The sequence below is a fragment of the Python bivittatus genome, unplaced genomic scaffold (assembly GCF_059951505.1).
Source record: "Python bivittatus isolate LINGU-HERP-01145 unplaced genomic scaffold, Pbiv_v1 ctg000960_np1212, whole genome shotgun sequence".
Taxonomy (NCBI): domain Eukaryota; kingdom Metazoa; phylum Chordata; class Lepidosauria; order Squamata; family Pythonidae; genus Python; species Python bivittatus.
The window spans coordinates 2,345,845-2,360,972 of NW_028277124.1; the positions used below are offsets into that span (position 1 = coordinate 2,345,845).

The 15,128-nt window shown below is 37.5% G+C and overlaps 1 protein-coding gene across 5 annotated transcripts in view; it reads left to right on the plus strand.

Moving 5' to 3' along the window:
* The window catches only part of CTNNAL1 (catenin alpha like 1), a 54,156-nt gene that overhangs the window by 24,816 nt on the left and 14,212 nt on the right, over window positions 1-15,128 (plus strand). For 4 of the 5 annotated variants that reach the window (XR_015794246.1, XM_088131550.1, XM_088131551.1 and 1 more), the window contains exons 4-11: window positions 78-197; window positions 1,640-1,729; window positions 2,061-2,231; window positions 3,585-3,785; window positions 5,472-5,558; window positions 8,066-8,224; window positions 9,767-9,859; window positions 10,622-10,772. Coding sequence is in view for 4 of the 5 variants with exons in the window: in XM_088131550.1 (XP_087987676.1) it covers window positions 78-197; window positions 1,640-1,729; window positions 2,061-2,231; window positions 3,585-3,785; window positions 5,472-5,558; window positions 8,066-8,224; window positions 9,767-9,859; window positions 10,622-10,772 (1,072 nt within the window). In the remaining variant the exon portion in view is untranslated. The remainder of the gene's footprint in view (window positions 1-77; window positions 198-1,639; window positions 1,730-2,060; window positions 2,232-3,584; window positions 3,786-5,471; window positions 5,559-8,065; window positions 8,225-9,766; window positions 9,860-10,621; window positions 10,773-15,128) is intronic. The other variant, XM_025164826.2, reaches the window with a different exon arrangement.

Genomic DNA, 15,128 nt, shown 5'->3' on the forward strand with positions numbered 1-15,128 from the left:
TAATTTTGGAGGAATTCTAAATTTGTTTTGTCAGTGATACATTTATTATTAATAGCTTCGTTCAACATATTTGGCAGGTCCTTATGACAATGGAACAGCTAGAGAAAGTAAGTAGTTTTCAAGAGTTTGTCCAAATATTCAGTCAATTTGGAAATGAAATGGTGGAATTTGCCCATTTAACTGGAGATCGACAAAATGTAAGTACTAGATAAAATTCTGTCTGTTCAATGCTTTGTAGAAAACATTAGCAAACATTGCCTTATTCCCAGTTCTGCCTTCCTATAAAAAAAAAAAAGTCACCTGGTTAAAAACTTACAATTGCTGTTTAGTATCTTTTTGTGTGTATCCCACCTGCAATTTATCAGGTATTGTAAGACATAAAAGTGCCTCTGAACAGTAAGATCCCATCTGAGCTGTCAAGGTTAATAACCAGGAAAGACAGGATATGACTGACTGTAGTAATAATAGGGACTTTTGGTCTCAGCATCTGTCCTAATTGAGCCACAGCAGCGTTTGCTCCCAACTGGGGAACTATTGGCAGTCTTGGATGAACCCAACATTTGCAAAAGTACAAAAAATAAAAAAATAAAGTGGAAATACATTGGGAAACTGCCATCATTCAACAAAAAACAAAACCCCCACAACAGCCTGAATATGGAATGCTGACTGACCATTGGAGGGAAAATGTTCATAAATGGATTGCCAGATCAACAGAAGTTCTTTCTCAGCATGTAGACCATGGTGGGAAGTCTGCAAGCAGCTTCCCACTTGAGCACCTAACATTGCACTGCCAGAATTTGCCAGCAAACTATTGAAGAAGAACACCATGATTTTCTGGCAAAATGAGATGTTTCTGACAGGCTTAAGACACCAATGTTATTTAAACAAAGAGAAAGTCCCTCACCCAGTCCCAAAAAGATAAAATGGGTGTATTTGCAAAAGTTCCAGATCCTTTGGACATGTCATCACATCATTTTCATGCTCTCTGTTGCTATCTGCCCTGAAAAAAAGTGGTAGAAAAGTATGGTTACCAAAAGGCTGCCTGCTCCTGATCTAGACTAGCAAACAATTCCTTTAATTATTTTGTCTATTGAAACCAAGTCTTACATCTAAATTATTAAACCTTTTGGATTCCTTCTCAGTAATTTCTGCATTATAAAAGGAAATGTTTGTGTTAATAGCTGTTGAAGGTTTTATTTTGATAAGTCAGAGATGTGAAACATGTCTCTTTTACTGACTAAAGCTATTTCAGCTGTCATTCCCTCTCCACATGGAATTTTAAGAATTAGCAGAATTAACATCATCAGGGTGAGAGGTGAACTATAATAAGCAGTGATATTAGTTACTGAAAGCAAAATAATAATGCATATATGCCCATAGTAATCAAAACCTATGCATGTTTAGTTATGGTTTCAGAGGGTGTTACCACTGAAATCACATTAATCTAATATTTCAGAGGTGACAGAAAAGCTGCCCAAATGTTTTTCCATATCCCATTATCAATAGCAAAAGGTGTCTGTCTTTTTTAATAATTAAAAGATATGACATGCTTTTGTTTATCAGCAGATGTTCAGCATCTCCCTTTGCCAAGAATTATTAATTGTTATCCATCAGGAGAGTTTTGCTTTTCTTTCCTTAGGATCTGAAAGATGAAAAGAAGAAAGCTAAAATGGCAGCTTCTAGGTCTATTCTCGAGAAATGTACCATGATGCTTCTCACTGCTTCCAAGGTAACTCATTTTCTTGGTTGATTATCAGCAAAGCAAAAGACTTGAGAGCTGCTCTCAGGAACACATGGGACAGCATTGACTAAAGCCACATCAGTCAACATGTAGGGAGACTTGGAAGGCTTTCCGAAGGACACCGGAAGAAATATTGACAAATGCAGTGGCTGACTCACTGATGGAACTGATAAGCAGCCTTGGTTGATTTGCCTGAGGCAGGGAGGAGCACACGGGGATTCATCTTGGTAGATAGCACAGAAGCAGCCAGATAATGTTGATGTATTTTTATTTACTTGCTTGTTTACTGCCTTCTTTGCTCAAATTATTGATTTTCAAGACCTGTTTAAGGCATCCTGACTGTGAATCTGCCCGTGTTAACAAAGGAGCAGTGTTCCACAGAATGAGACTCGCTTTGGAGCAGGTTATAGAGATTGTAGCAGACACTCGGCCCAATGGAGAGAATGAACCGGGCCCAATGAGCATCTATACTGGCATCAAGGAATTCAAGGTGAGGACAGATCTGTCTTTTTTGGCGACTTATTTCTAGATGAATGTACCTACATATGAGTGAATTATCTACATGCAAGGGGGGAAACCATTTCTGTGATTTTGATTAGAACTTTCCAGTGATTTTCAAATACTTCAGTATGTTCCTGACTTTTCAATGCACTTTGTTCATAATTTGTCCTATGTTAGGGATTTTGTCAACTAAAAACTGCAAGTACGTGTGTGGTTGAAATATGACAATTCCTAGAGGAGAATGTGTCTGTTCCTTGGCAGATGAGGTTCAGTCAGAAGATAGATACCATTGGATACAACTCAGCCCACTGGACTAGATAGTTAACCTAACTTGCTGAAGCAGAAATATACTGTAACTCCAACCCAATATCCTGGTAACTTCTAATTTGTCTTAAAAATGGCAACTATATAATAGGTATTACTGTGCCAGCCATCTGGCTGGCTTTTCTATAATATAATTTTCTTAATGTTATATCTCATGGGAGTAGTATGGATTATTTCTCCTGCAATTTTGCCTGTTTCGACCCAACCTTTGAGGGGAGGCAGGTGTGTGAAAGCTTGACAGATCACCTGAGAAGCTGCTTCGCACAAATATCATCTGGTACAATTCCCTAATCATATCAGCTGTTTTACATAGATGGTTGTATAGGTTATTGCATGTGTGAATTGATATTATCTCATTGAAGTCTGCCATCCTTTCAGTAAGAAATGTGTATTCTCAGAAGAAAGCGGCGGGATGTGTGTGTTGTCCCATCCATGTGTATGACATGGGTCATATTTATACATTTTTAAAGATGTACGTTTTCCTACTGCTGTTCTGATTGTAAACTGTAGTTGAAGTAAAGTAACCGTGTACGTGTGTTTTGAGGCTAGGAAATTTGATGCCTTCTGGATGTTTTGAACTCCAACTCCTGACACCCCTAACCAGCATGCCAACAACAAAGGATTGTGAGAATTGGTCCAAAACATTGACAGGGCACCAGATTGACTGCCCCTCATGTATGTGAAGTTCAGTTGTGGACATGTGCAGTCAGCATGAAGACGCTGGGGTGCCATCTTTAACTCCATTAACAAAAGATTTTAAGCACTAGCTTATAGGATGGCATACAGAGTATTAATAACGTTAGCCCTAAAAATGTTAAAAGAATATTGAGTGAATTTACCATATTGCAGGTGGGAAGCTGAGAATGTATGGCTTGCTTTAGGTCATGTGATAGAAGGGAGCTTTGAAATGGGAATTGATTCCCAACTCTTTCTCTTGACTGGCATGCTATAATTGCACTGATATTTCAGTCTTTTCTGCTTTTTTAGTATATCATGTCTCCCCTTCCCTTTTTTTCAGAATAAGGTGGAAGGTCTGCGAGAAAACCCTTATCTTCTATCAAAGGAGAACCTTAGAGCATTGCTGCGTCTTGTCTTAGAACTCACAGAAGATTTTACAGATTCTGCTTATACAAACCATGAAACCCGAGGACACATCTTGGAGCTCTCCAAGCAAGCAAAGATGGAGTTGGAGCAGTTGGTGTCAGCCTGGATCAATGCTGTAAGAGAGACCTTTTTCCCAGCAAAACTGATGGTTTGAGGAGTAATACTAAATCAGTTTATACACTTTATATGATAACATGTGTCATCACAGTATTGCAAATTCTATGGGATCATCATCCTTGCCATTTAGAACAGAGTTTTATAAATATTTACATAAATCAAAACAAAAACCCAGTATAATTCCTTCTATCAATATAAATAATAATATAAATATTATAAATAAATAAATTCTCCCATCATTACTGGTCAGATTCAGAAAGAGATATACATAATACATATTTGTCCTCTGGTATACTAGTTTTGTTTACTGAAGTGGTTTATCCTACATAGTGATTTCTATAGAGAGTGGGACTATAGCATCCATGTTCTCAGTTAATATGGGCAACATGAAAATGTTAAACCCAATACATGTGGAGGACACCACAAGACTTCTAAAGATTTATTTTTTTTCAAAATGTGGGGAAGAAATTGAAATTATGTGTAACTGAAATACAGGTAGTCCTCAGGTTATGAAGGCCATTGGGACAGGAATTATGGTCGCTAAGCAACGTGGTTGTAAAGTGCAATGTCATGTGACTCTGTCACTTAGCAACAGCAGTTCTGGCTGTCCCAGTTGCCACTGTTAAGCGAGGACTGTGCTGGTTGTTAAGTGAGGACCTCATGTGACTGCAACTTCCAACTTCCTGCCAGCTTCTCTATTGACTTTGCCTGTGGGAAACCAGCAGGAACATCGGAAATTGCAATTACACAACCGTGGCTTGCTGCAATGTCATAACTGTGAGCTGGGTGCCAAGCACCTGGATCACAATCATGTGACCGTAGGGATGCTGCGACGGTCAGAACTCCAAGGTCTGGTCATAAGTACCACTTGTTCAGCACCATTGTAAGTTTGAATGGTCACTGAACAATTGGTCGTAACCCAAGGACCACCTGTATATGCAATACTTAACCAATCTAAATATATTTTATTGGTTTTAAAACATACCATGTATTAGAGCAGTATATATTTCTGTATGCAAACCTGTAAAGCCATTGTTTACAAATTATATGTATTAGAGCAGTATATATTTCTGTATGCAAATCTGTAAAGCCATTGTTTACAAATTACAGTGGTTATGTTCACATGTCGCCTAAGCTAAAGTATGGTTGCTTGGTTTTGGGTTAGTATGATGTATGAACCCAGCGATTGTGCTTTGGACAGCAGTGTAAGCAAACATTGGATTAATGTGATGTACTAATCCAGCTAAACTTTCCAGCAACAGGTTTGTCATATCAACCATACACTTCAAGACTCTAACTAATTTTGGTAAAAAGGAACAAAATGGATTGTTGTCGTTAATTCTGTCATATGGAACTTACTGAGTTCACATATTGCACTAACCCATAATCTGATTCGATTTTAGCTTAGCACATTGTGTGAACCAGTCAGTTGTTTCTTATTCAACAAACTATGATTAATGGCTCAGCATGATATATGAACCAATATAGAATTCTTGCACCTCTGTCCTAGGCACATCCATTGAAAGCCAAATTCCAGGGTTTGATGAGCCTTACTTCCAGATAAAATTACCATTGGATTGAAATTTACAAACCATGTTTGGCTTTTTTAATTTTAAGATTTTAATTAAAAGACCAAATAGCCTAAAGTCAGACATTTGTGGAATTGGAAATTGTTTTTCTTTAGCAAAATCAGAAGAAAAGAGAAGTCACAGAGGACTTGGAATTATCCATACTAAAAATGTGCCAGTGCATGAATGAGCTTCAAAGAGAGGTAAGTTGGAACCCAGTACAATCTGGAATATGTTTTGGAATTATAATATGTATAACTTCTTCAAAATGAATTATTATATTCTCAGCAGAGATATAATAATATAATAGTGTTTCCAACTGTCTGTATTTACCATTTAACCAGCAGGTTGTTTTAAGTAGAAGCCTGCAGGCATAACTTTTCATGCAAGAATACAAATTGTTCGAGATTGTTTCAGAATCTAGCTTAGCATGGTTTTTATTCACAATGAGTCTCTTATGCTTTTATTAATTCAGTTTATGGTCTAGCACAGAGGTGGGTAACCTGTCACTCTTTCATGTGGCCCTCTGAGTCCCCTTTGGCCTTGATTCCTGCAAACTGATAACATAGTTTCCTGCCTGGGGTGGGGGCAGCAGAGGAAATCCTAAAACAGGGATATTACAATTCAGAAACAAAGAAAACCTCCCGAATTTTACCCTCAAAATTCCTTTCATTCACAGATATGATATAACCCGCAGCTACACCTCTTCCCATGTTAAACACAGCCCTTGATCACCAAATAATTGCCCACCCTTGACCCAGGAAGTATTTGGGGAGCTTCTGATGGAAGCAATGTGCCTAGAAGAGCACAGGCCCCTGGAGGGAGCTTTCCTGAAAGCCCTATGCAAGCCAGTTTAATCAAAGAGAGCAAGGTGTGCGTGAAATCTTAAGTTTAGAGATCGATATTACCATTAATGCTTTTTATTTTTTGTTTTGTTTTGATTTTTTTTTTTCTATTATAAGGAATTCCACCACCACTACCCCCCCCCCAAAACCCCTACATTATACCAGAACAGGTTCTTTGTTTGTCTAACTGGAATTGCAGGGCCAAGGAATTTGTGGCCCTCCAATTGTGGCCAGACTGCAGTTTCAGCAGCTCCAGTCAGCATGACCCATGCTGAAGCATATTGAAACTTGTACTTCAGCTGCCTCTGAATGCCACAACAAGGTCTCCATCTATCAGGGATTTGAGCAGAGAGAGATCTTTCTAACTGGAGACATCTGAGGGTGTGGGTGTCAAGTGATGAAAGCAGGGTTGCAATGGAAGCTCTGTCCCTTTTGTATATAAGTCACATTTTGACAAAAGCATTGAATCCTGCAGATACCTTTGTTCCCAGCAAGTGTTCGTTTTTGCTGAAGATGCTATGAACCTAATAATCTCTATGCATGCAAAGTGTGTACTCTTCTACTGAGCGACGGTCTCTCCCCAAGCTGAACATGAATGGGCATGTCTAAGAAAAGAACAAAAAACAGAGAAGCAATTTTGCCTTACTGTCCTTAGAGTACAACTATTGCATTAACCACCATTGCTCTTTTAGAATTGGAGGGAATTCTAAGGCTGATGGTTAGATACCCACGGAAATCCTCTGAATTTGTGACTAAGCCTCATATAAGTTTAATTCTCTGTCCCTGAGTGTTATATGTCACCTGTAGATTGTTTAGCATACTCTTGATTTTATTCTAGATCACTCAGTTCCCTCCTGGAGGAAGAACGAGGATAAAATGGGGGCTATCCCTTCTTAATCCTCTTCCTTCTTCTGGCAGATTGATGGTAGCAGCAAAGAACAATGCAAGAATTATGAACGATAATGTGAACACACTATGCTGGAGAAGAACACTACAATTATATGCCAAAGTAATCTAAATTCTGCATTAAGAATATTTTAATTAATTATGAGAACTACTGTATATCAATGAATTCTTATTCTGCCTACATTTTCTGTTTTTGCTAAAAGATGTGCAATGCACAGAAAGCCTACTCCTAACAGAAATTTTATTCTTCCTTTCTTCAATGCAGGCCTTTGAGTTTTTTGTAGTGTCACCCACTCTTTCATATATGTCTTTGCAACCATGAGGGTTAGACACTTGTTATGTTGTTTAAATTAATACTGTTATTCTCAAGCTGTTTTCAGGTCTGTGTCCAAGACCTCTGACTATCAGATAATGTAATCATTTGTTGATATATAGGACTAACAGGTCTAATAGGATGCCAGCATTCAGAAGGGAAGTGATAAATAGTTTAGAAAGCTCAAACTGGAAATAGACTTTGTTCCATAAACCCTACATCAGTTCATATTTTTTCTACCTGAATTGCAAACCACTTGATATCTACCACATCTGTACAAGTTTTTAATATGTCTAGCCCTATTGAAGTTTTTGGTTATCATTTAATGCAGTTTGTGAACTAAGCAGAGTTAATTCAGCTCTTGGTAAGCATCTTTATTCTCTTCTATCTCTAAATGCCATCAGTGAGTTTTGATACTATTTATTCCTCATTATTCATTGTTCTTTTTCAGATTCATTATATTGACCCAGCCTAGAACAGAAAAGTTAGTTGCTCACAAAAATGTTCAATAGCTACACCAAATTCCAAAAGAAAAACATCAGTAGCTTTTGTGTAAAAGTTCTAATTGCCTGGAGTTAACTACTGTTTGCTACAAGTTACCCATTGTAGTAACTACTGCTTTGTGTTAATTTTTCCAATATCAAAGCTCCACGGTGCAGCAATATCTGTTGCAGCAGACCTGATAAAGTATCATTCAGATCACCTTGTTTTGAAAGCGCTGAAAGCCTGTGGAGCAGAAGGAAACATAGAAGCTATTGCAGAGTATAGTTATAAGCTCTCTGAACAGAAAGACCAATTGATCGAAGTAAGTTTGGGTTATGTTGAGAAAGACAACCTAAATTCTGCTTATATGGGGATATACCTTTGAAATTATTTTTTTTCTCCTTTGTAATTGCTTGCTACCATAGAGATTTCTGTAGTTGACTGGATATTTGAGTTGCAGACCATGCCTGCCCTTTGGACAGGGATATCTTTGGCATGGTCATATATGTGCCCCCAGCCTACAATCCCTCCAAAAAATGTAGCTGAATTGCAGTGTTAATGTATCAGGCATTACTACTGGCATGGGAATAATCAGATTAACTGTATTTAATTTACATTTAATTTTTGTCCTGGCCCAGCCCACTTCTTTGTCCTTATCCCAGTCATTCTTTGGAATATGACCCTGCCCCCATCATACCATTCAAAGACCAACTGCAGCCTCTCTCTTTGCCCCAGGGGAATAAAAGGGAAAGTCTCCAACTCTGGCAAAAGAATGTATTCACAGAATTGGGGTGCTGTGTTAATGCTCCCGCTTCATTCTTCAGAATATCCTTTTGGTGAAAGTTGTTTGGAGCCTTAGGGGTATCTGTTCTTAGAACCAACAGACTGTGGTTGATCTCTAAAACCCAAGTGGTTGTTTGATCAATCCTGACATATTTTTAATACCATTGATTCAAAACGAGTATAGTAAGCATGCTCATGGAGCAAAATAATAATAGTAGTAGTAGTAGTAATAATAATAATGACAAAAAAGTCTGGATAGTGGACATTGCAATACCTGGAGACAACAGGATAGAAGAGAAAGAACTGTAGAAAATCACAAAATACAAAGACTTGCAAATAGAAGTAGAACAACTATGGCAAAAGAAAGCAAAGATAGTACCAATAGTAATAGGTGCCTTGGGTGCAATTCCAAAACATCTGGAACCACTTGAACACCATTGGCATTGACAAAATCACCATCAGTCAATTGCAAAAGGCAGCTTCACTTGGAACAGCTTATATCCTGTGACAATGCCTTTAACACCATCAGACAACAACTTCTGCCTATCCCATGTCCTTGGGAAGAACTCGATAGGTGGATAAAAATGCCAAATCCAGTCTAAACATCTGGCTGGCTCTGCGACCAACAATAACAACAACAGCAACAACAATAACAATTTATTAAGCTGGTATGCCGCCTGACCCTCAACGACACTGGGAAACTAGAAATGGATTCCAGAGCTCATCAGGCATCTTTTAAAAAATAGCAAGAAGTTGAGTTTCAGGGAAGAGTTTTGCCTAGCTTCCTTTCACTTTTTGCCCCAGCTGCATTTTGCCTGGCTTATTTAGGATGGTTGAAAGATCAGGATTGGAGAGATAGGAGTTCAGATGACAAATGATTGGTAGAGGAGTAGTTAAGCATCCTCTGTCTTAGATGTCAGGGAGACATCCAGCTTTCTGCCAAGATTAAACCTGCGTCTCTAGATATATTTCTAAATGTTCAAAGCTTTCATTTAGTATCCACCATACATGTTCCATAAGAATTCCACAATTCATACATAGGTTTTATGATTACGTTGGTTTGTTTTGTTTCTCTTTTTAGATATGCCATCTATTAAGACATGTCTCTGGAACAGAGCCACTTGAAATTACTTGTCTCCATGCAGAAGATACTTTTCATGTGACTGGGCCTCAGGTATGTATAATTTTAGCTGACTATTTGCTCCAGTTGATAATACTCAGAAGACTTTTCCAGTTCTGTTTTAAATCCTTTAGCTTCAGGTGCCAGAAACTGAAACTGAAAACATTCTTTGTCTATAGCATGTACTATTCTCACAGGGAAATATGTCACCATTCCACCAATATTTGAGCAAATAGATCAGAATTTCATAATGGAAAAAGTATATTAGGCTTGGAATAATAGTGTTAAAATGTCTTTTAACTATTAAGTTCAACATACATACAGACTTCCTAAATACCTTGGTGACAAAACAAAAAGGAAAAAAAAACTCTTTGAAACAGAGGGTTCTGGATAAGGAATCATGTTGAGTAACCAATCATGGCTGGAATAATTTATGATGCTAGATTCCCATTTGCTATACTGACAGCATAATGCAATAAAGTGCTTCTTAAGAGCCATTTCATTCTATTAGGAGACCTTCTTCCCTACATAAAAAGAATAAGTTAATAATCCTTTTCAAAATCTTGTTGAAAGTAAGATTTTTTTTATAATATAGTATATTCTCTCAGCTTGCTTGGTTTAAAACAGCCATTTGTTCAATATCATTTAGCACAGTAGTATCCCTTGTGAAATCCTTTGGTTTTTGTAAAGCTTTGTTAGCAAATGCTATACAGCCTTTTTTAATACAAATGAGAGACAGCTTATCTTTTGTCCTGTGGAGGTGGATGCTGATACACAATTGTATGTTTATGACAAAGCCTGTTTTGTTTCCTTCAGATAATTTCTGCTGCTGAAACCCTGACATTGCATCCTTCCAGTAAAATTGCAAAAGAAAATCTGGATGTGTTCTGTGAGGCGTGGGAATCTCAGCTGAACGACATGTCCCTTCTCTTAAGAGAAATCAGTGACGTGTTTGAAGGAAGACGAGGTGAGCGGGTTGTTCCTAAGTACAGACAACCTACTGTCCTTAAATACAAGCTTCCAGCTTACAGTGCACACATATTCTGAGTATTCTGGCTATGAGATGTGATGGTCTCCATCCTTCCTAAAGTCAACAAACTACGACTTGAAGTCACTTAACACTTCTTGCTACTCTGTAGGTACTTTGGGGTTGATTACACTAAAGTACATTACCTACGGAGGGCAAACATACAACTGCCAAAACCCATCAGTAACATGACAGGTCCTTGGAATGTGTCTGCCCTCTGTTCAGAGAAACACAGTTCACAGTCTAGCAAATACTGGAGTACCTGTGATGTAGCATAAAGTTGGGAGCATTTCTTAAGCATTTAGGCAATAACTCAAACAACCCTGTCTCTTATTTTTCAAGGAGATAATGAATATCATGCTGAGACTGAATCTTTTATAGTTTTAATTTCAGTGGAATCCTGTGAGACTAGGATGGTACAGTCTTGCCTAATTAATGCCCACAGTTATTGCTTTTAGTTAAGTGGTTTTCAACCTTTATTTGATCTTTTCCACTTTTAGATGATAATGGAAAAATCTCTGCTTATCAGATATGAAATTCTTGCCTATTACATCACATCATGTGGGTCACCTGGTGCGTTTTCTGATAGTTCTGCATAAATTGGGTGTGTGCTACATGCTGCACCCAGCTGTCTCCTTTGTTTGTGTGGTACAGAAAAGGGTGTTAAGCAGCATGTCTGAGGAGCCCTCTTAAGAGCCCAGGGTGATGCAGTTGAAAACCACCATTTTAAAGGAATAGAGTTCCTTTAAAGGAATTTTAAAGGAATAGAGTTTATTATACAATGAGGTTATTGTGTAGATCTTGCTTTTTATGGAGCTTCCACAATACATTTTCAAGATATTCAAGGAAATGATTCATCATTCAAAGCAGTTGAATTTTTTTTTTTTTTGAGTGATGGAATCATAAAAAAGTTCTTCTTTCAGTTTGACCTGAACTGTCTAGTGTTCTTGCAAAAGAAAGAAACCCTTATTTTCTGTGCTTTCTGCTGACTTCACAATGTAGTGAATTTAGCTATTTGATTTTTAAACTGCTATCGTTTCTGCTCGGATGGGATCTTTCTGATGACTGCCCACAACTTTTGGCCTGTATTCTGTGGTTGGTAAGTCACCTGGTATTTGTGTAGCATTTAGAAAAAAAACTGTAAAGAGCATATCTGTCTTTTAACGACCTTGCCAGAGGCACTGTAGTATTATTTGTTGAGAGATTTCTCATTCCTCTGCCTAATTTAATTTCCTTCAGAAGGCTTTTCAGGTTTACAGAAAAAAACATTTTCACTAAATTCTGCCATTCTTCCTGTGATAGAAATGTTAAGTTTGATGAATTTATTCTTTTGTGTAGTTTCTTGAACATAATCATTCAGGATAAAACCATGTACTAGCCTTGACATTAGAGAAAAATCAGGCAAGTAATAGTACCTTTTAACTTATAAAACGACTGCAGAATGCCAAAGTAGATAATTATACATATCCTGTTATACCCCTCAGTTTCTAGTGTATTGCTTTTAGTAGGGGCAAGACTTGTTAGAGCCCTTGTGTGCTGATTTATCTTCAGCTTGAAAGCCAAAGTTGGAGACCCCTTGCAAAAATAAAAAATGGAAGCCTGTGTTTCTCTTTTGTGGGACATACGTACATAGTGCGAAGACCCAGAGACAGTTTATAGAGCAGTAAAGCTACTTAGGAAGAAGTTGTACAGTATTTAATTCATGGAAATGTTTCCCTTCCCCAGAAAACTTTACTTTGTCAAATTTTCTATAAGTGCTAATTATCTAGTGTCTGTAATCATCTATCAATACAATCCTTACTCTAGTTTTGCAGAACGTTTTTATATTCTGACTGGGTTCAAACATAAGGCTTGTTCAACTCTCATTTACCACCTGCTGAGCCATTAGCCATGATTATAAACCATAGTAACTGGATTCATGCAGTAAAATGAATCAAAAGGTTTAGCATGACAGGCGAACTCAGTCTTTTACTATGTATGGAGGGTTTGGTATAGGAGAGGATAAAACCATGCATCCAGCCTTTTCCTCCTTCAGTTGAGGGATCTGTAGGCGAGCTGAACTTGTGAATACTTGAACGTGGGTATAGTTATTGCACAAGGACAGCTGTCAGTGAGATACAGGCGCAATCCTCTCCCTACACTGAGCTCTTCACACATTTAGGCAACTGTCTGAACAGGACTAGAGTAACTCAAGGCAGATCATGATAAAGCATATGAATGGCACTTGAAAAGTGTGGAGGCAGGCAAGAGTGATAGCTGAACTAGAATTTAATGGGTAGGTCTTGAATAATATAAATTGAATTTGAATTATAAATTCACTATAATATAGATAAAATCATATAAAAGTAGAAGTTACCTTGGAAGTTACATCACCCTGGTTATGACCTTACTTATAGACAGTCATATTTAAACAAACTTTCTCATAGGTGTATTGGAGAATAAGATTCCTGTGCTGTTAAGAGCTATGTAGAACTTCAGCAAGTGTAGTTTCTCTGTACTGTACAGTTGACATCAACCAAAAGTCTTCCTTTTGTGCAGGAAGAAACAGGAAACATATGGCTCCTAATGCAGTTTCACTGAACAGAGGTTTTTAGCATGCCTGGGATACTGATTAATCCAGCCTAGGTAAAGGAGAGGTTTGTATCCTATTGTAATTGCAGATAATGCTTTCACCACAGGACAACCAAAAAGAAATACATGGAAATAGGATTGTTGTCCTATTGTGGGATCTAGAACTGATGTATTATATGTAAAGAAAATGGATCAAAAATATATGCTTAGGTGATAAAAGACTTAAGTGCTCTTTAGAAAGTGCATTGTGAACATGAACAAGGAAATTATGTTCCTCACTCATCTTTTTCTCATCTTAGTTTCTATATTTTTATATTCATTAACCAGATTATATACAGTAACCACACACCAACTTGTTGGATCAGAGCATCTTCTTTTTCCTTTTGAGGTCAGAGCAGTTTTTGCTGGGATTCTGAAACCACATTAACATGAATAAGACCAATCATGATTTGCCCTTTTAGATGGAAAGCAAATTATGTCTTAGATCAGAATCTGCACTGAAATTGTTGATACCTTTCCTCAGACCACCTTAATGACTGAGTATGAATTGTTAGCAACATGGATGGTCAGCACTTCTTGCAAACACAATTTCTTCGTAGAGAATATGCTAGGCTATGTTTCTTCCACTTGATAGAAGATATACCTTGTCTCAGAAGCGGAGAGTAGCATTCACCATTATTTTTCTAAAGCTCTTTAAAATCAGATTCTAAACCTAAACCCACTATCCACTTTAGAAGTGATCAAATAGTGTTGCGCTTTAAAATTTATTGTACGATACTGCCATTGAAATGTTTACTATTTATCAAATATAGACTTAACAAATGTAATACAGCTAAAATCTACTGAGTTTTTGTTCATTGTGAAATGGCCTAGAAGTTATTCCAAAGGAGGAAGAAAGTAAACTATAGTTTTCGTGAAGTAATTTGCTATTTTCCTGTTTATATCAGAACAAAGGAAGAATACAATGCAGAACCTGTATTGTTATCAAATCAGTCTTATTAGCTAATTTGCTTAGCCTTTTCTTGAAGTGGATGTATTGCTTAAAAAGTCAACATTTGACCTCTGCCTATACAGAGTGATATACAAACTTGGCGTAATTGCCTCATTGTCCTCTCTTAACAAACAATCTCATTTCACATTATCAAATTGCTTCATGAATTCTGAGAGAAATGAAACACTGGCTGACTTCAGTTGAATATGGATGGGTGTGATTACTGTAAATTATCTGCTAGAGCCTTGGTTTTATCTGTTTTCCTCCCCTTCCTCTCCACTTTCACTTAGAACAAACCACAGCAGCACATTTCCCTGATCCCAAGAACAGTGCTAATACCATTAGGTTCAGAATTCACTTTGATTCTGAATCATCTGTACTTAGAACGTATCCGTTTCCTGAGAGTATATATAACAGGGACCTTTGTTCTCTGAAGTGTTTCCTTTTTCTTTTATATCATATATAGGGAGGATAGAGTGTATAAGCCCGGTCTTTGAGAAGATTCATTTAATCGTTTAAACTGCATCAGTCCTCTCCAACCTGTTATGGTGGAATGGTGGACTTTAACTTCCCCAAATCCCCAGCTAGCATGATCATGCTGAGAATTATGATGTCCAGCACACCTGGAAGGCACTAAGTTGACAAAGACTGAATTAAGATTATTGGAGCCAGGAATACAAGTTGACCTGTTGTTGTAGAATGATTGAGAATTAATAAGTGCTATTAAATAAGAA